Below are 21504 nucleotides of genomic sequence, written 5' to 3'. Positions count from 1 at the left end.
TTTTTAGTCCAGAAAGTCTCAAGTTTTAATAACTAAAATATGCAACTCCCTTACAAACTCTGTGCCCAAGCAAACGAAGAAAAGCGAGATCAGAGAATTGGGTTATGAAGTGTTATGGGTTGAGGTTAAGAACAGTGTTACTCAAATTATCAGGCCAACCTACACAACTTTTTAGAGAGAATATTGAATATTATACATCATACTTTCCATTAGTTCACAAAAAAATGTTAACCCTGAAATGCGTAGTTTGCAGCAGTCCAAACCAGCAAAACAGAAGGTCAAAGGGAAGTAGAAAAAGAAAAAGATGATAGAGACTGACCAGGGTTAGAAGCATTGTGAGATGGACAATACAGCACTTTATTGTTCAGAAATGCTTGCAGTGACAAAGAAAAATAGAATAAAGGGGATAAACAAAAGAAAAACAACATAAACTGAAGGTTACAAATTTTAAACATACAGAAAGTTAGACTGAACAGAGATGCTCATTCTAGACCCCCAGGTCACAACAGAGTCCAGCTGGAGGAAATTAAAAAAGAAAAGTGTAACTGCTATAAAAAGAAAAATATAGCAGTCAGCGGAGGCTGAACCAAACACAGGCTAGTCTACTTAGCACAATGCTACAGTGGTCAATTTAAATGCCAAATACTCTTACGTTAGGGCAGATGTGGATATATGGAAAGCTGCTCTGGAAGCAAAACACAAGTTACAGGATGGTGAATACATTTATAAAAAATTATGCTTCAATTATAAACAGGCAAAACAAAAGCAAGGGATTAGGTTCTTTTATTTTGCATTATTTATACTTGGATTTTTTTTATTTTTTTTAACAAAATGCTATACTTTTGTTAATAAAAGTAAACGGGGAAAAACAGCCACCGAAGCCACATCCATTGTCTATGTGAACCAATGTAGAGCATATAAACGTTAAGTGTGAGCACAAAAAGTATAGCAAATCTTTTCTTTTTTTTTATCATTGAGTACATCTACACATCTCCTTAGACATATCTAAAAGACTGTACAAATATACACTACCAATGCTATAGGATAACATAAAATGTAATAATACCTGTTGGTTCTAATAATCACTCCTTTAGCCACAATAGCGGCTGAATGAACATGAACAAGTATGGTTATGTTTCTGGGTGTTAAAGAAACAAACTGAAGGCAAATCATGTATTGTTTGGTGAATGTTGAGTGTTTTCTTTGCCTATCCTGAGGAGGTCAACCCCAGCTTCCCAATCAAACAATCTGCATTCATCTTTATACTTCAAACTGTAAAACAAGACTGTTTTTGCCTTTCTCAAATGGCTTTAGGTGTTGAGGGAAAAGCAGATCCTTATAGCTACCATCTGTAAGGTAACCAAGGTCCAGATTCAGAAGTTCAATGAGGCAGCATTGTTGGTGTACATCAAAGTACAGCAAAAGTATACATGTGCATTAACCCTGTCCAGAAATCAGACCTGTTGCTTGGTTAATTGAGTCTCTGATTGTTCAAGCTTGTTTGTGATACCTGACTGACATTCGCCCTTTCGTTGCCTTGTTTCATTTAAAAAGTCTTTCGACCCATAGCCGTTTTCGCTGTGGGCATCCTCCTGGATGTCAGAGTCACTGCCATCCCCTTTATCATTTGTCTCTGGTTCCTCACTAAGCGACTGTGCATTTATACTAGCATTTTGCGCATTCACCTCATTATCGCTGTCCGAGTCGACAGCAATTGGTTCAGAATTGGCGAGTGCTCCAGGTTTTAAGGTGCTCTTCATTGAATCATTGCAGTTGCTCCCTATGATGGCCTTTTGACCATTTGAGTAAAGCGAGGCTTTGGCGGAACCCCTTGTTAGCGTCCCGTGCTTCTGCTGCAGGTCACCATTGGTTGTAGCTTTTTGCCGAAAGCGAATGGCATTTGCAGATCGGCCTATGCGATACTTAGTAGTTCGTCTTTTATGGTCATGTTTATGGTTCTCGAAATAGCATTTTGAGTCAAAGTTAATGGGCTGATGCAAATCTACAATGTCTTGCATTTTAAATCCCAGCAGGACCCGAGTGTTTAACGTTTCACAATTCAGCATGCATCTCCTCCTTCGATTTGAGAAGTGACTCGCAATGTCAGATTTCCAAAGCCAGAGACTTGACGCAAGCTTCTCCACCTCTTGGCGAGTGGGGTAAGGCTGCCTGTTGAAGTACTGAGTGAGGAAAGCTTTTCGTGTCTCGTAGGACTCATTCTCGTAACCCTTCGGGTCCAAGGCAAAGACTACAGGGTCGTCTTGTTTGTCAGTTGAAAGTGGTGGGCTATGACCAGTCTGGTCATCGGTTCCGGATTTTCTTCTCTTTGGCTCAGTTTGGTCTAAATTTGCTAAACCTGCCCGTTTAAGACCAGCCCCCTGGGCCTGTGCAACTCTCGCAGAAGGAGCAGGCCGGCCGTTCTGAGTTTTGCTGACACCCCGGCAGTGCACTAGATGCAAAGTGATAGTGGAAGCAGTCATGTTACTAGTGTAGACGCCAAGGCAATGGATACACTTGTAAGTCAACTTCTTCTCCACAGGATGAACCGTTTGTATAACTTGATGGCGGTCACGCAAGTGGTGAGCTAGAGAATCTGAGATGGGCCCCTTAAGAATCGAGAAGCAAAGAGGACAAAGTGTTTTGCCTACATCCTTCTTATAAGGTACAGCCGCTTGAGGTGTAGCCTTAGCTGGTATGGCGTCTGAGGCATCTGAGGGTATCTTTGGGACTTGTGTGGTAACCTGTTTGTTCCCCTGCAATGATGGTGGTAATGCGTTGTTTTGGGCATGGAATGCCACAGATTCTTCTGGGGCATCCCGCATGTTATATGTGGTGACGATCAGCTGGACATTCTTGGGATTTCCCTGCTGAAGCGTGAGGTCAAAAGTAAGTGGGGAGTCTGTCCGTGGCCCGACGGATTCGTTGGGATGTACCCCTCGCATGTGCGTCACCATTTTTTCCACATCATTGAATGTGGCCCTGCAGTGCGGGCAAGATAAGCCATGTATCAACATGTGGTTAAGAAGCGTGTCGCTGGGTAAGTAACGGTTGCAGTATAAGCATTTACTGGTGAAGTTGTGAATTTTCATGATGTAGTTGGCCACCGCCGGTACCTTTTCTGCTTTGTGCTCCTTTTCAAAATGAGAACTATACACGTTTTCTGGAAAGAGCTCATTGCAGATGGTGCAGATCTTCCATTTCTGAGTGTAAGATGTGCCGATGACAGAGTTGCCCTTCTTGGAGGTAACAGATGACACCGTAGTAGCTGCTGCCTGAACTCGAGAGTTCAGTTGAGGGATCTTTAGTATGGAAGTGGATGCAGATGCAGAAACCGAACTGCGGAGACTAGCAGAAAGCTGTGGTTTGCTTGTTTGAGACTGCTGTGGGATTGAGAGCTGAACCTGTTGTCCTCCGATGGTCAAGGATTGTGTAGTCCCTGGCTTCAGACCAAATGCCCCCTGTTTCAGGTGAACACCTGACAGGAGACCACTTGAGTTCAAACTTCCTTTAGGAATGACAATTCGGCTCAGCTGCTGAGTGGATAAAGGCCGTACCCCAGTCACTACTGTACCCTTTGGCATTACACCAATGAGGCCCTTATCACCCTGAGATTTAGGGGACACCATAATCACAGGCTTCGCCCGAGGTACCACTACATTGGTGTGTCCAATCATGGCAGTAACTTGATAACCAATGCGCTCATGGTCCTCAATGACATGCTGCACAAGGGCTTCATAGGTACGGGGTACAAAGAGGCACCGTTTGCAGTGGATGGCTGTGCTCGTACTGTTGGCACCACCAGAATCAGCATTGCTCCCTGTACCAGAGCCTGCTGTTGTCCCATTGGGTGGTGTTATCTTCTCACCAGGCCTCACCAAGTACGGTGCTGCTACGTGTTGAAAATGTTCCCGGTAGATATGCCTTCGCACCACATTATATAGTGGGTCTCTGTAAGTGCATTTCTTGCAGTAGTACACTGCTTGCTCTATATTATCACGTGTCTTATCCAGTCGAGCACCATCTTTCAAACCAACCCCTACTCCCTGAGGTCCTCCAACATTCTGGCGCACCACATTGGGCATATGAAACAGTCTAATGTGTGTCTCCAAAGTCTTTTTGTTCCCATTGTAAGTGCAATAGGGGCAGTTCAGGAGAATGCGGTTTTCAAAGTCCTCACTGTGCACATTACGAAAGTGACTCTTGTAGGCAGAGAAAAACTTGGAGGAGAATGTACATCCTGAACAACAGAAAGGCTTTGAGCGGTAGTCCTAAGAAGACAGAAGACAAATGGTTAAGGAAAAATTTAGATGTGCTCAAAAACAAACAGACAAAATATTAATTTCCTTTAAGTAACACTTAAGATACTACTCACTTGTGATTTGGTCATTGAGGGATCCCACATACACACATCGTCCCATGCAGTGTTTTTAATGTAGAACTCATTGGGAACAAAGTCCTTATAGTCCTGTATGGGAAAAATAAAAATAAAGAGTGAAAAATACTTTATATGGTTGTCTCAATACAATAAAGATTAAAACCATATCAAGTATTTTAGAAGAATTGTATCATATACTTTTGTACATGTACTTCAGTGCAAAAGAGAGAAAGATGTAGAAACAATAAAAAAAAATTCGTAATTTTTATCAGCAAAAAAACTTTAAATAAAACTTAAATATTCAATATACTGTACGGCCTTTATGATGTTCTGTCTACATAATATTGGAAAAGATGGAAATCGAATATTTATTCATTTTTCTACCTCAGAACGAAAAATCAAGCTGAATTCTTGTTTTTTTGGAAAAAAAATAAAAAAACGAAAAAGGAACTTCTCATTTTTCTACTTTCAATATAAAAAAAAAAAAAAAAAACGACTGAACGAATGATACACGGATTCTAAATCCTATTAACCCTCATGTGGTGTTCAAAACCCTATAACACCTGTGGTCTTCCCGGGTCAAAATGACCCGCCTATAAAAAATAGCTTATAAATCACTCATTATACCATATTTTCACCCAATCTTGGAATCAATCTTTTTGTCAACTTGTTCTCTTTCAATTAGGACTGGTTTTATATTTCTATTTGCATCTAATTAATCGTAGGCCTCATTTATTTGACAGTAGGGATCTATTTTTTGAGTAAAAAAAACATTATTTTTGAATAATTTTGAATAATTTTGGAAATATTAAATGAAATCTGAAGAAAATTGGCACTGTTTATCACACTAGTCTACTTTAATTTTTCACCAGGAATTTTGTTTTGAAAAACTTTTATTTTGTACAAAATGGCACATTGTCACACTTGTGGTCTTCCCGGGTCAAAATGACCCGCCTATAAAAAATAGCTTATAAATCACTCATTATACCACATTTTCACCCAATCTTGGATTCAATCTTTTTGTCAACTTGTTCTCTTTCAATTAGGACTGGTTTTATATTTCTATTTGCATCTAATTAATTGTAGGCCTCATTTATTTGACAGTAGGGATCTCATTTTTTTAGTAAAAAAAACATTATTTTTGATTAATTTTGGAAATATTAATTGAAATCTGAAGAAAATTGGCACTGTTTATCACACTAGTCTACTTTAATTTTTCACCAGGAATTTTGTTTTGAAAAACTTTTATTTTGTACAAAATGGCACATTGTCACACTTGTGGTCTTCCCGGGTCAAAATGACCCGCCTATAAAAAATAGCTTATAAATCACTCATTATACCATATTTTCACCCAATCTTGGATTCAATCTTTTTGTCAACTTGTTCTCTTTCAATTAGGACTGGTTTTATATTTCTATTTGCATCTAATTAATTGTAGGCCTCATTTATTTGACAGTAGGGATCTCATTTTTTTAGTAAAAAAAACATTATTTTTGATTAATTTTGGAAATATTAAATGAAATCTGAAGAAAATTGGCACTGTTTATCACACTAGTCTACTTTAATATTTCACCAGGAATTTTGTTTTGAAAAACTTTTATTTTGTACAAAATGGCACATTGTCACACTTGTGGTCTTCCCGGGTCAAAATGACCCGCCTATTAAAAATAGCTTATAAATCACTCATTATACCATATTTTCACCCAATCTTGGATTCAATCTTTTTGTCAACTTGTTCTGTTTCAATTAGGACTGGTTTTATATTTCTATTTGCATCTGATTAACCGTAGGCCTCATTTATTTGAGAGTAGGCATCTCATTTTTTGAGTAAAAAAAACATTATTTTTGAATAATTTTGGAAATATTAAATAAAATCTGAAGAAAATTGGCACTGTTGATCACACTAGTCTACTTTAATTTTTCACCAGGAATTTTGTTTTGAAAAACTTTTATTTTGTACAAAATGGCACAGAATTACACTTGCGGTGTTCCACTGGGCCATTGAGGGCCATTGTGTTTCAATGGGCCATTGAAAGTGAATGGGAGAGACTGAAACATTTTCAGGAGCATGTTCATTGTTTATGTACACATATGAGCATGTGATGGATTATGGTGAGTTTGGGCTCTTTTTAATCTTAACAATCTCATGTAAATAATGATGTGCCATTTTCCACAATTTATGCATGCTTCATTGAGTTATGAGTTAAAACGCGACATAAGTGCTAGGCTACATCTATATTCAAGGCTCTGTGAGCGCCTGTGGGGGTTTGTGTGTTACAACTCCATTAGGAATATCTTTAGATCTGAGTGATGGATTATGCTGAGTTTGGGCTCTTTTTAATTGTGATAGTCTACTGAAAATAATGATGTACATTTTTCTACGATCTGTGCATGCTTCGTGAAGTTATGAGCAAAAACCAAACGTGAGAGCTTCATGAGTATATACTTGGCTAGGTACGTCTGTGGTATTTTTTGTGTTAGAGTTCCATGAGGAATATCTTTAGATCTTATTGATGGAATATATTGAGTTTGGGCTCTTTTTAATCGTGAGCTCCTGCTGTAAATAACGATGTGTCATTTTCCATGATCGATGTATGTTTCATGAAGTTACGAGTAAAAAGGCCAAGTCTAAGCTACCTTGCTTGGCTATGTGAGTCTGTGTGTCTGTAGTATTTTTTGTGTTAGAACTCCATGAGGAATATCTTTAGTTCTGAGTGATGGATTATGTTGAGTTTGGACTCATTTTAATTGTAAGCATCTGCTGTAAATAATGATGTGTCATTTTCCACAATCGGAGCATGTTTCATGAAGTTACGAGCGGAAATGTGTCTAAAATTGTACCATCCATGTATGGTTTACACATGGGTCTCTTGAAGGGCTTCTTTTACAAAAATCTCACTCAAGTTTAGTAAAAAGCCTGAAACAATTATGCTTGCTGTATTCTACAAATTGAGACCTTTCAAATGACATATGACACAGGACTATCTGAGCTGTATGATGTATTTGACATATTGCTGAATGTAGTACAAACAAGTAGTTTATAAATTATGAATTTGTTTTTTTTCTATTTATCAGCAAATAACTCAGCACTACTTAGGAGTTTATCAAATTGGCTACATTCATTGTAAATTTCAGACTCTAAGCTTTCAAATGACACCTATTTTAAGTTGATCAAGGTAATAGTTTTGAAAAATATTATGATTATTTATTTCGCAGCTAGGTGGCGCCTGCGGGGGAACACTCTGTTTTAGAGTGATAACTCAGCTCTCGTTAGGAGTTGATCAAAGTGATTAGGTGCATTAAAAAGCTGAGATTCTAAGCTTTAAAATGATACCTATTTTGTGTTGTTCCATTCATTTTTTGCATTGGTCTCTCCCATTCACTTTCAATGGCCCATTGAAACAATGGCCCACAATGGCCCTCAATGGCCCAGTGGAACACCACAAGTGTAACTCTGTGCCATATTGTACAAAATAAAAGTTTTTCAAAACAAAATTCCTGGTGAAAAATTAAAGTACACTAGTGTGATCAACAGTGCCAATTTTCTTCAGATTTTATTTTATTTTTCCAAAAATTATTCAAAAATATTTTTTTTTTACTCAAAAAATGAGATGCCTACTCTCAGATAAATGAGGCCTACGATTAATCAGATGCAAATGGAAATACAAAACTAGTCCTAATTGAAAGAGAACAAGTTGACAAAAAGATTGAATCCAAGATTGGGTGAAAATATGGTATAATGAGTGCTTTATAAGCTATTTTTTATAGGCGGGTCATTTTGACCCGGGAAGACCACAAGTGTGACTATGTACCATTTTTTACAAAATAAAAGTTTTTCAAAACAAACTTCCCGTTGAAACATTAAAGTAGACTAGTGTGATCAACAGTACCAATTTAAAAAAAAAAAAAAAAAAAATTCCAAAATTATTAAAAAATTACGTTTTTTTTACTCAAAAAATTAGATGCCTACTCTCAGATAAATGAGGCCCACAATTAATCAGATGCAAATGAAAATACAAAACCAGTCCTAATTGAACGAGAACAAGTTGACAAAAAGATTGAATCCAAGATTTGGTAAAAATATGGTATAATGAGTGATTTATAAGCTATTTTTTATGGGCGGGTCATTTTGACCCGGGAAGACCACAAGTGTAACAAGGTAACAAAACCACCCCTAAAAAAGTAAGAAAATTTTCAAAAAACATTTGAGAAGTAGTTATACCCTTTTGGAACAGAATCACTAAGTTTCAGTCCAATGCGATAACATTAACTAGTATTTTGGGGAAAAAGAAAATCTTCTCCGGGTCAAAATGACCCGAAGACCACATGAGGGTTAAATAAAAGATACAATATGATGAAGCAATAGAATGAAGAGTGAAAGTAACAAGCTCATACAATGCATTTTATCAGGCTCAATTAAGCATGAAAATAACTGAAGGAAATATTTATTTGATGAACAAATTAAGCCAACTAATATGATTTATATTGTTTTGGTTTCTCTACCAATATATTTAAAAATTGCAAATGCAGTGAAATTACAGGTATCAGTTATACGGTATTGGCGAGTACCAAAAATGAAAGTATCGGTATCGGACTCGTTCTGGAAAAAGTGGTATTGGTGCATCCCTAATAACAATATAATATGTAGCGATAAAGTATACAGTGGCTTCATAAATTAATTAAAAACATAAAAAAAGCAAAACACACCTGATGCATATTCCTTGTTCTTCATTTTCTAGAAGTAGAGTTTGAGAACCTTGCTCTATTTTTGTGTAAATTATTAAGAGAAAGTACACCGCAATCTTACTCTGACGAAAGGGACTTGAACACACATGCCGTCGTAAACACGACTTCCCACCTAGTAAATACGAACTTCCCAGGAGGACTTGAACGCACCATAACAGCAGACATAGTAATTATATCAGGCAACAAAAGTACTGAATTTTTTAAAAACAAGGCAGGCAGCTTTTCTGTCAATCTCAAATCTAAAAAGAACTCTGTTTTCTTGGGCCTACATTACAATCAAAAGAAACTGCACTATGTGCTTGCAGGAAATGTACTGTTAACGTAAAAAAAAAATCAAATTAAAAGATAAATGGAGCTGACGATTGGTTGCAGATCGGTATCGGCTGATAATCACATTCTGTGACTCAGGGTGTACTCAGGCACGATTGCCTTGTACAAGGGCTGCACGGTATTGGAAAAAATTGACATTGCGATATTTTGTTTTTCTGATATAATATATATATATATATATATATATATATATATATATATATATATATATATATATATATAGCGATATGAAAAAATTTCACCAGATGATTTGAATAGCTCTATTGGTAAAGAATGAATTATTCTAGAATGATTGGGGTGATTTTGTAGGAATGCGCAATTATTTTTATCATCAAAATAATAAAATTACAAGCATTAGATAAATACAACAAAACAAAGACAAATAAAATAAGCAGTGCTTTGTTTTTCAGGTAAATCTAACTGTATTCCGGTACATTGAATAATCAAATGTAAAATAACACTGCATAGCCTTCACTTTATAAATTAAAGTGATTTTTAGGTCTATAGGATTTATAGACCATTTGGACACTGTTTTATAGCTGGAGCGCACTCGGATTGATCGATCAGATTGACAGGTCTTGATTTACCAGGAGTGCACAGCTGAAACAGTGCTGGAAGATCACTCATCAACCAGGATCTTATTACTTGTTACTTATTCTATTTTTTTATTTTTATTCTTGTTACTTATTCTATGAAATTATTAATATTTTTATGCTTTATTGTGGCGTTGACACATGCAAGTAGTTCTCTTATGTTCAGTAAAATACTCAGATCACTTGTTTGGAGACTAGAGGTTTTTAAACTTTTGATAAAAAGACTATCTTGGTTCCAAATGCCATAACTTTTGATTGCTTTAACATATCAACACAAAATTTGACCCACATGCAGTTGACATGATTGTGAACAAGCCCAAAACTAATTCTATGACTTGTAATACTTTCTAATAGTCATCATGTCAAGCATGAATAATAACATAATAAATCAATAAATTGCATGGCTTTTTCAGGGGTTTTCTCAGTGTTGTAACATAAGAACCTCCAAACATAATCAAAATCTATTTTCTTCTAAATTTGAAAGGTCTTCTATCAAATGAGACCATGTACTTGACGATACCTAAATATCACTCACTTGGCACCACTGCAAAATTTTCTATTGTATTGTAATCATTATGTTCACAACTTGCAATAATTACTTTAACAAGCTCATTGTTTCTTCTTTAAATTAATAATGATGTTACCTAACTGCATGATTTGTATAATCTTAGACCTATACATTTCCAAAATATGGACATTACTTGAACACAGTGACCTCTGATAACAGATCACTCTAAATTGTAATGTAGAAACAATATGTATTAAGAAAAGCAATATACAGATAAATGTGAACTGAACTGAATTTAACTTTTATAAAGTTTGAATAATCTGGATTGGCCGATCATGATGACAAGAAATCGGTAGTCGTTATCGGCTGCAAAAATCCTGACCGGAGCATCCCTAGTAAAAAATAGTACCACTGTGACACAGAATGTAAAATGGAAACAAAATTTGTGTTCTGTCTTAAGGTGAATCATATGGTCCATGATGGTGAGTATGTAGTACTTCCTTGCCTATGTAGACATTTAACAAGTCAAACATCAAAATTACTTACATCAATGTGCTCCCTGCAAAAGTCCAAGCCAATGTCACCCAGCACTTTTTTCACATTTTTCCTAGCTCTCCTTAGACTGCTGAGGTTGTTCACTGGGAGTTGAAACATTCTGTCACCTGAAATAAATCACATTATTACCATCACAAATGGGTACACATTTTGTATTGTTTGAATGATTTCAGAGAACAATAAAATAAAAAAAAATCATTGATTGGTTATATCAATTATGTCAATATCTCACTGTGACGCTATCAATCTGACCATCAATTGTACCCTAATCCAGACCATAAACACAAGCTTCGTGTCAGAGAAATTGTCAAAAGGAGAGAAAAAGGTCTAAAGCACAACAAATGAGTCAGTTTCTTTCTCTAAGTCCTCATCACAGCCTGGGAAAATGAACTTGCTTATCACAAAATGCAAAAAGCTAACTTACTTTTGACACCATACAATATCGCTTATTGTACAACAGTGTTTTCCAACTTTTAATGTCTTATGACTTCACTGACACCACCACCAACAAATTTAAACATGAATGACATTCAGATGAGACATTTCACCATTGGAAACTAATTTGCAGCAAGATACAATAGAGAGAAAATACAAGGGCTGCCCCCTAATAGCATATCAGATAGCCCAGAGTTTCTACCCCCTAGTTGGGATGCTGCTTTTAAAAGATGGACTGAGAAGGGCCTCTTTTCATGATTGATCAGCTTTTTGCTGCTCAAAAAACATTTCTTATTATTATCCATGTTGAAAACAGTTGTGCTACTTAATATTTTTGTGGAAACCATGCCACTATTTTTCAGGAATGTTTGATGAATAAAAAGGTCAAAAGTACAGCATTTATTTTATATAGATTTTTTTTTAACATTAAAAATGTCTTAACTCTCACTTTTGATGCATCTTTACTCCCACAATTGAATGCATCTTTGCTGAATAAAAGCATTAATTTCTTTTAAAAAATTCTTTAATTATTATTATATATATTTTTTAAAATCTTACTGACCCAAAACTTTTGAATGGTATATATATAGGCTACACTGTAAAAAATTTTTTTTGTGATTTATCACAACATTTTTTCTTTTGTCAAATCAACTTAGATAATTTATGTGGTTCAGATAACACAATATTTTGAGTTTCTGCTGATCAAACCAATCTCCTACATTATATTAACTCATTTTTTTGAATTTCAATTAACTTCAAATTAAGGCAACCATGTTACTTACTTTTTTTTAAAAGTTAAACCAAAAAAAAAACCTCGCACACACTATCGCAATGTTTCGGTCTCATAACCTTCATCAGGCATTTACCAACTTAAATGATTTACCTTATTTTAAGTTAAGCCAACAATATTTTTTTACAGTGTACATATTTTACATATGTATAATATCTGTTTCACATGTAATAATAACAAAGCAAAATTGAAATGAAACATGAAGTATGTAAAAGTGCTTCAGTACATGATGTCTATGTACTCCTGGTTGGGATGGCACTGTTTCAAAATATGATGGCACAACTGAAAAATACAAACACATCCAACAAATCTGTGGACAACATTCTACTACAGCATTAGCACTGCAGATCTGCGCTCTAACAAATATATCGTAAATGAATAAATAAACATGCACAACCGCAACGCTAAATAACTGCCCACTGCAGCCTTCAGAAATGAGGTCAAAGATCAACTAAGGTCAAAGGTCATGAACCTATCTGACCTGTCTTCATGGAAAACCTGCATCAGCTGTTGGCCTCACTGATGACAAGCATCACACAGTACACCCTTGCTTGAACAAAGAGCAGCAGTTTCACTTCGGCACTGAATGGGGGCTCTCTTTGGTTAGGCGTTTCTCATCTCCTCGCTGACTTTCTCCCATCCTTTGTAGATGGCGCTAGAGAACAGCTCTTCCTCCATGTTATATAAGCCTCTCCCTGTTCTGCCTGCCCTTTTTCCACTCCCTTTTTCGTGCAGGCTTCTGCATTACAACCCTGGAATGGCGCCTCCTGTTGAGGCAACAGCAGAGGCCAGTGCATGGGAAGCCATTTCTGCAGTGTGGAGGTTATTTGATGATCCCCTAGAATACAGATGACTTGGTATATATACACAGCAAAACTCAACTTATAAAACTGAAAATTAAAATATATGTTATCTGTCACGTTGTAATTAACTTATGGCCGTCCATATCCAAAAACATGAACCCTGTGTTAACGAGAAAAACATAATGCTGTCAAATACATTCAGCATCATCTGTTCATCAAAGGCCCAACACCACAGCTACAACTGCCAAAGTAAAACTGAATATATATATATAAATCCAAGCATTGCTATTTGCTAAATTAGGCTACATCTATTCTACAACTACCAAGGATGGTAAATACTAAAGTAAAGTCCACACTGACAATTCATAGACCAACCATCAACTGCATAGAGGAAAACCAAATACACAAGTAAATGACAACACACTGACGAGGAGAACAACTGACCAATTAGAGTCCAATAACAGTCACACGTTGAACTGTTTGGCTTGTTGACATGTCAAACGCCATCAAATCCAGTAAGCGCCAACTTTGGTTCGTTATTTGTAAAACTGCGACAGTTCACCAATATATAATAATAATCATATTCAAATAATTTATTCACACTCATGTTGTTCCAAAAACACGACTTTCTTTTCTTCTGTGAAACACAAAGGGAGCTGTCAGGCAGAATGACAGCCTCAGTCACCATTCAGTGCATCTTTTCCCATGCAATAAACCTGAACGGTGACTGAGGCTGTCGTTCTGACTAACATAACATCTAATATTTCATTTAGTATATCAAAGAAAATGGATTTAGAACAACGTGGGGTCGAATAAACGATGACATAATTGGTTTTATTTTTTTGGTGAAGGTCCCTTTAAGAATTGATTCGGTGCAGCGCGAGCTATTCCTGATGAGTTAGCCTAACTGTCATAGCAAACGGATTTTTAATAGTGAAACTGGAGTGAGTGAGTCTGATTTAGGGTCTGTATAACTAAATGATATAACCCCCGTTCGGCTACCAGACCCTCAGTTACAGATACAACGGTAAGAACATATAAAAACTTTATTTTTAATTCATGACCTGAGAGAACTGCTCAACAACTGTATGGTACAATCAATTAGCTACATTTTCCACCTGAGGGTCGGGTTTACTCCTTCCAGTTTTCCTCCGGGTCTTAGAAGCGAATTAGCAGATCTCTTAGTTGATTCGGTTTCTTTTTCCCAAAACACACAACGACGAGAGAGTTTACCTGGCCCGTGCTCCCGCAAACTGCAGCCCGTAATGTCACTTTCCCGCCTCCCGAGTTGAGCGCCTCGTCCTCCGCTTCACGGGCGGACACACCACGCCGAAAGAGGGAGCTCGACTCCTGTCACGGGCCGACCCAGAGCTGTCTGTTTGCCGGGAATGAGCTGCTGCAACTCATCTAGCACTGCCTGTGCTTATCTACGGTGGTCCTGGAAGAAGAAGGAACGTGAACCGCCGAGCGCGTGCTGCGTTTGAGATGATGCACAGTACACAAGACGCGCGAGAACGCTATAATTGACAGCAATTAACGTAATCCCCATCCACTTAAACAATACGACCCGGTCCAGTACCTATACTATCCAAAATGGCGTGTGAAAAAGGGCGGAAGTGACATGTGTGTTTGATTAGCATAAAAAAAGCATTGTGCCGACGGAGAGGCGTTGGGTGTGGGATCATGAGGTGAGAGGTGTCAAACGACCACCAATCCAATATTAACCCTCTACCTTAGCTTACCTGAAATGCACAAGTGTGTCTGTGCTTGCATAAAGCCTTTTATTAAATGCTCCCGAAATTGGTGTAAACAGCCCCAGGGTGCAGTTACATGGAATGAACCCATAGGGGGCGCCATTGGCTGAAACTTGATTGGGTAGAGGTGTATGCGTCAATTCTGCATCTGGTATCTACCCCCGCAGAGAGTCGGATGTATACAGTGCCTCAGTACTCAGCCAGCATCAGAGCATCATGAGTTCGGGTGGTGGCGCTGTACCGCGCTCATGCGCAACTCACCGGGACTACTTCTGCATGTCAAGTGCTGGGGTTGCAGACTGTGAGCCATGGTGATTCCCCCACCCTCTGGGCCTTGAGCTCAAGAGTTATACCCCTGTGGTGGTGGCAGCAGAAAGCTCATCCAGAGCAATTCCTTACATTACACAAGTTTGGGGTGTCATTTGGGACTGAACACTCTAAACCCAGATGGGAGAAAATCATTCTTTTTGGATAGGTCATATGATAGTGTAGACACTTACTACACTAGATTGATGGCAGTATCTCATCGTAGGATGTAGCCTATGGTTTTGACACTGTGACATTGACTCATGTGTGAAATTCAGTGCATAATACAGCCTTATTTTCCAGTTTGATTAGAAAGCCATAGTTAAAAGTATTGTACAAATATTATACATCCAGATGATTATGTCCAGAAACACTGCATAAGCAAAATAATTTTGCAACATTAAATGTTTATTTCATGAAATGCATCTTTATAGCCACTCATAAAAGTACAACATTCATTCTGAAGGGTTTTCCCAGGCTGTTAAAAAAAATCACTAAACATATAAATGTTTCAAAAGGCTATTTTCAGAGCAATGCAATAGAAGCAGTATTTTGGGTTCACCAAAGAACCTTTAGTGAATAGTTCTTAAAAGAACAATTTTTTCTGTGAAGAACAATTTACAGGGCTTTTTACTAAGAGCACTTTAGCCCCTTACTGAAAATTTAATTTAACCTTTAATCAACCTGTAACATAATTATTCACATTTAAAGCTTTGAAGTGCTGGAAAAAGTTGTGTGAAGCACTCGAAAGTTCTTGAATTTCACACTCAAAAGGTTGCGCGAACCCTGAAATGAATAATGTAAAAACACTATGGGTCCTATCATTTAACCTGTGCAACGCAGCGCCAGGTGCAACAAAGTGTTTTTTTATAGTTTCAGCCTCACGCAGTTATCATTTTCACGTCCTGCGCCACGTTGTTTAAATTGCAAATGCATTTGTGCGCCCATGGGTGTGCTGGTCTGAAAACGAGGTGTGTTCAGGCGCATTGTTGGCGCGTTGCTATTTTGAGGCAACAGAAATAGACTGCGCCATTGACCAACTGAAACCTCGTCTAAAGTCAATGGCACAATATTTTTTTTTGTTATATAAAGAGCACATTAGTAATATGCGCCTATAGGCGGGTCCACAACACACACTCTGATTACTAAACACACAGGGACTCGCAGCAGCACACAAACAAGCCAAATATTAAAAATAAAAGGATTACAATGTAAAAGATTAATATTGTGAACATAAAGATATGGTGGAATCCGGCTTGTCCCGTAGATGGTCTGCTTGCGCGCTTTAACCTTTAAAACTTTTAACCTTTGCGCACGAGCAGATCCGTTTGCTCTCTGGAGAAGCGGTCAGTCTTTCTGCTTGTAAATTCGTCATGTAAATAGCGAATCCATCATGGCACGAGCGCAACTGGCTTTTAAAGGGAATGGGAGATGAGACTCTGATTGGTTTATTGCACGTTACGCCCATTACCCATTAAGAGAATAGAGACAACCCTTTTAAACCATGTGCCGAACATTTTCCCCGTCGTTAAACTAGCAAAAGTGGATTTGGACACGCCCTACAGTCTGTGCACTTGCGCTGTGCGCTTTAGACCATGTGCTTAGATTGTTATAATAGGGTCCTATATTTGCCACTATACCATGGTTACAGTTATGGTCAGTGCATGTAATCAGTTACTATCAGATCTGGATCTGTAATCTGGATTACGTAATCAGATTCCAAAAATTAAGTATTTGTAATTAGATGGTATTAGATTTTAAAATACTCAATCAGACTACAGTTACTTTTTTATTGATTAAATGTTATTCTCACAGTGGCAGCAAATTATTAATTTATTGATTTTCCCTACTACTTTTTTATCTTTACATTTTTACTTTCTAAAAAAAAGCCTACTACTTATATAAGGTTTTCCAGGTTTGTGGAATTGCACACACATACCAGCCACTAGTCAGTGCCTGTTCTGAGCTCATGCTGCGTTTCCTATTAGAGCTCCGAGCCGATAAACGGTCCGCACTGTGCAGCTCCAACGAGTAGCACAGTTTTGTTCCGCTTTCGTTTTGTTTCCCGTTTGATGTTTCTCGTATGCAGAAACAGAAACGGCAGCTCTTTTATTAGTTGGGCAACGTGGTCGCACCAGTGTGACCTTAGTCGCAGCGGCAGGAAAAAGGACGCAAGCACATGCCTGGAGCCTTGTTTTATAAAAATAAAAAGTTATTTGTGGAAGAATGCCAATAAAGAACCTTTTTAAAGAGTATAGCCTAGAAAATGCAGTGTATATAAAATAAGCCTTAGCATGTCCGACTCCAGAAAAAAGCCAGCTTCCTCAATTTGGTCCTTTTTATTAAAATTTAGTTTTTTTGAACATTTTAATTTACATTTCAAAATATAGTCAAATGATTAACCAAACTAAATGAAAAATGGAAGGTGGCAAATCCAAGCGATCCAAAAGCTACTGTAGCCTGATATGCGACATATAACTCATCAAAACGAGCTAATTATTAGGAAAGCATGAATTCTAGATTCACAACAGTGATCAGTGCTGATCATACATCACAACACTAAACACAACCAAATGAGGTCAAAGGTCATGTAGTGGCAAAAAGAGTGAGCAGTCCTTTCAGGAAGGAGACGATTTCATTTCCACCTAATTTGGACTCCCCATAAACACGATCCACAAATGAAATAGGAACCTGTGTAATAGACAGACAAGACCACTTTCAGAGACCCATAAAACAAAGCACTCTGATACTTTAAATTAGATGAAAAGTAATAGTTCACAGTCATAACAGTCTTATTATTATGTAAATGCATTATCTCAAAACATTTAGGCCTGGTTTCACAGACAGGGCTTAGATTAAGCTAGGATTAAGCCTGAGTTTATTTAGGGCATTTAAGTAGCTTTTTAAACGTGCCTTAGAAAAAAACATTACTGGTGTGCTTCTTGAGACAAAACAATGGCACTGACATATTTTAAAGGTCCCGTTCTTCGTGATCCCATGTTTCAAACTTTAGTTAGTGTGTAATGTTGTTGTTAGAGTATAAATAATATCTGTAAAATTACAAGCGAGATATTTTATTTAACAGAAATCGCCTACAGTGAACGGCCCGTTTGGACTACATCCCTCTACTTCCTTCTTTAATGACGTCACTAGAACCGTTTTTTGACTAACCTCCGCCCACAGGAATGCTCCCTCAACTCTACCGAAATTCGTTTATGTACTTGCGCACTTCTTATAACTTACTGTTTACTCAGCTCTTATGGTGATTTTCTGAAGTAAAACTGACGCTTCATCTTTTGTGTGATGTACAATAAACTTTATTAAACTCATCAGTATATGTTTGATCATCATTCGGACCTGGTCCGAAACAGCAGACTTGTAGGCTATTAATCTCATCATTCCGTGAGATGAAATTGTCCTGAGAGACTGAGCGCGAGCTCATGAAGCTCCGCCCCCTGGGTCGTCCAGCAGCAGCTTATTTGCATTTAAAGGGCACACACTAAAACAGCGCGTTTTTCTGTGTCCCAAAAAATGACAATTTAAACATGCTGTAAAAAATGATCTGTTGGGTATTTTGAGCTGAAACTTCACATACACACTCTGGGGACATCAGAGACTTATTTTACATCTTGTGAAAAGGGGCATAATACGGGACCTTTAAGATATTTCAGTACAAGTTGCTTTCAGTTAAAAAAGCTCAAACATGCATTTTAGTCTGGGACTAGGCTTAAGCATTGTCTGTGAAACCAGGTTTTTTTTATTTAACAACAACAACATTATAGGAAATGAGAGATGTGTGCTGACCTCCCCAACTGTATAGCCCAGTTGTCTCGCACGGACAATCATCTCCATCTGGAACACATAGCCTTTTGACACACACTGCTCTACTAGTTTTTCAAGAACCTCTTTCTTATAAAGCCTGAAACACATGATAGGAGGCAGTAATACAATCATGTCATATAAAAAACATGATGTTTAAAAAAATAATAATAATTTATTAACATGCACTTACCTAAAACTCCCTGTGAGATCAGATGCTCCTGGTCTGAGCAGCACTTGTGAGATAAAGTTTGCCCCACGACTAAAAATAAAATAATCACCACAACAAAACTAAGCAATCTAGTGCCATAAAATCCATTAAACATGAACATTGATGTGTGGCAGAATATGTGTAAGTGGCAGTGATAAACTATATAGATAGTTTCAAAATGATGAGAAATTTCTAATGTATTTGGCAATTATTACAAAATTGACTTCCTCAGTCAGCTGAAATTTCCAGCCAAATACCTGATGAGTTTCCGGCGCAGATCCCATCCATACACACCACCGTCTCCTCTGTACCTTGTGCCAGACACCAGGTCAAATCCACCCTCTTTCTGTTTTCTGATCGAAGAACAAATCCATGTAAGTGGCTGCTATACAAGTGCATGTGATAATGCTATTATAGCAAAACTACAATGAGCAGATAAAAAGGTATTTTAACAGCAGAACCATGAGGTAATACTTACTCAATGAACTGTGGGATAAACTTTGGCTGTGAGAAAGAAGAAAAAAACACTCATTGTACATGAAGCTTTCACTCAGTGAAGCAGAAACAAATGATTTATTTAAATTTAAGAAAATATGAGTAAACATGCTTGAAGCAATCCAAAACTTTTTGACAAATCAATTTAAGACATTTTCAGTGGTTCTAAAAAGTAATTCATATTCAAACAGATCTGCTAAGGAGCCATTCAGACTAATTTTGTGAACCACTTTGATTTTAAGGAAGCCTATTTCTGCTACATAAGAAGAAAAAAGATTTGATAAATCATAATTGACAAAAATAAAATCATTTTGTTATGCAATTAAAAAGTTTTTTTTAATCATAATTACAACTTTAATTATATTTGTCTTCACAATGAATTTTTATCTCATAATGATGACTTAGTATCTCATAAATACATATTTGTATGTCATAATTATATATATATATATATATATATATATATATATATATATATATATATATATATATTATACAAATTAAATATTACTCACTATTGCTCAGGCTTGTAAGCATGTACTATATCCAAGATACATATTTCACCAATTAAGAGTATAACTAGAAAAATATTTAAGGCATTATAGAACTTTTCATGACATAAATTTCCATGACTTTTCCAGACCTGGCAAACAAATGTTTGCAAATATTTCGAGCTTTATTATGGCGGTAGGAATCCTGAATATCAGGATTTACTCTAGGAGGTACAAAACCGTATCGAGGAATGCTTACATGATGTGAGAGATCTGCATCCATGATGATAACGAAGTTTCCTGACGCATGTTTAATGCCGTGGATGTAAGCCGTTCCTGAAATGACATGAACTTAAGTCAGCTCTAAATGTAACGTTAGCTCTAAAATAAGTATTAAGACATATGAGCCAATTTACCCAATCCCAGTTTTTGTGCTCGCGGTCTCAGGAGCTAAAACGAAGAGATATGCCATATTTTCATGATTTCTTTCAACATTCGACGAGCTGTCAATCATGTGGAGTGTATTATTATGCACAACTCACAATCTTGTCAGCGCCGTATATCTTCTGCAGCTGCTCGGCGATCTGCAGTGTTCCGTCTGGACTACCATCATCAATGACTATTATCTCGTAGTTGAAGCCACTGCATTAAAACATGGTCATTTGAATAAGAATGCTCTTTTTAAAACAAATTAAATATCTTTTGTTCTCAGGGACTCAAGTGAAGAGGCTGTCAGTGACAGCTCATCAGTAGGACTTCTACAATCTGACAAGTGGTTGTTTTCCGGTTCTTGCTCATTACAACAATACAATTTATGTTACCTCTCGCCGAAGTACTTCACCAGCAACCACACAATCAATGGGAGGTTTTCTCGCTCGTTGTAGGTTGGCAGCAAAACCGAATATTTGTCAGACTTCTCCCCGGGCTTCGCATTGCCCCTCCGGTTAGCCATGTTGGCGTCTCCGACAAAATAAACACCGGATGTTAACGTCAGATACGCTGTCCGTGGAAATCCCTACCTCCATTCTTTGGTTCCGGAGCAAATAACGCAAATAGCGTGAGTGAAAAGCATCGAACAATGATCTTGTACAGTTGTACAATATTTCGTGTAATACAATTCACAATACAATTCATTTAGACATAAAGGTTTAAAGCTTTAATTTGCAGTAAAGTTGGATGTTGCTGGATATACTTTACATTGGGAATGGATACCGTCTTGAGAGTTTTTAAGAAATCAATACTGTACGAAGTTGTAAGCAAAATGTTACAAATACTAATTAAATACACAACATT

The 21504-nt window shown here is 37.2% G+C and overlaps 2 protein-coding genes across 2 annotated transcripts; both read right to left on the bottom strand.

The window, feature by feature from the left end:
• Positions 1–319: 319 nt before the first annotated feature.
• Positions 320–14733, bottom strand: adnpb (activity-dependent neuroprotector homeobox b). Its single transcript, XM_084098831.1, has 4 exons — positions 14369–14733; positions 11099–11214; positions 4373–4465; positions 320–4268 (listed from the first exon to the last, which is right to left on the bottom strand). Exons 2-4 carry the CDS (start codon positions 11204–11206, stop codon positions 1455–1457), a joined length of 3015 nt encoding a protein of 1004 aa, XP_083954957.1. The 5' UTR covers positions 11207–11214; positions 14369–14733; the 3' UTR covers positions 320–1454.
• A 2786-nt stretch (positions 14734–17519) lies between these two features.
• Positions 17520–21191, bottom strand: dpm1 (dolichyl-phosphate mannosyltransferase subunit 1, catalytic). The gene is made up of 9 exons (XM_084098830.1): positions 21033–21191; positions 20754–20853; positions 20628–20661; positions 20471–20547; positions 19704–19729; positions 19483–19578; positions 19208–19276; positions 19000–19114; positions 17520–17886 (listed from the first exon to the last, which is right to left on the bottom strand). The coding sequence occupies exons 1-9, from the start codon at positions 21161–21163 to the stop codon at positions 17782–17784; spliced, it is 753 nt and encodes a 250-aa protein (XP_083954956.1). The 5' UTR covers positions 21164–21191; the 3' UTR covers positions 17520–17781.
• Between the last annotated feature and the right edge of the window lie 313 nt (positions 21192–21504).

The sequence above is a fragment of the Abramis brama genome, assembly GCF_963993115.1.
Source record: "Abramis brama genome assembly, chromosome: 22".
Classification (NCBI taxonomy): domain Eukaryota; kingdom Metazoa; phylum Chordata; class Actinopteri; order Cypriniformes; family Leuciscidae; genus Abramis; species Abramis brama.
The sequence above is the reverse complement of the archived record's forward strand: the minus strand, read 5'-3'. Positions and strand labels throughout refer to the sequence as shown.

What these genes read in the sequence shown, in the direction of transcription:
- adnpb (XM_084098831.1), bottom strand. Translation starts at nt 11,206, where the DNA reads ATGTTTCAACTCCCAGTGAACAACCTCAGCAGTCTAAGGAGAGCTAGG. An exon ending in TTTGCAGGGAGCACATTGAT is followed by an intron (nt 4,466 to 11,098) that starts GTAAGTAATTTT and finishes TTTCCCATACAG; the next exon opens with GACTATAAGGACTTTGTTCC. An exon ending in CCTCAATGACCAAATCACAA is followed by an intron (nt 4,269 to 4,372) that starts GTGAGTAGTATC and finishes CTGTCTTCTTAG; the next exon opens with GACTACCGCTCAAAGCCTTT.
- dpm1 (XM_084098830.1), bottom strand. Translation starts at nt 21,163, where the DNA reads ATGGCTAACCGGAGGGGCAATGCGAAGCCCGGGGAGAAGTCTGACAAA. An exon ending in GTGAAGTACTTCGGCGAGAG is followed by an intron (nt 20,854 to 21,032) that starts GTAACATAAATT and finishes GTTTTAATGCAG; the next exon opens with TGGCTTCAACTACGAGATAA. An exon ending in TGGGCTATACAGTTGGGGAG is followed by an intron (nt 17,887 to 18,999) that starts GTCAGCACACAT and finishes TCTATTACACAG; the next exon opens with GTTCCTATTTCATTTGTGGA.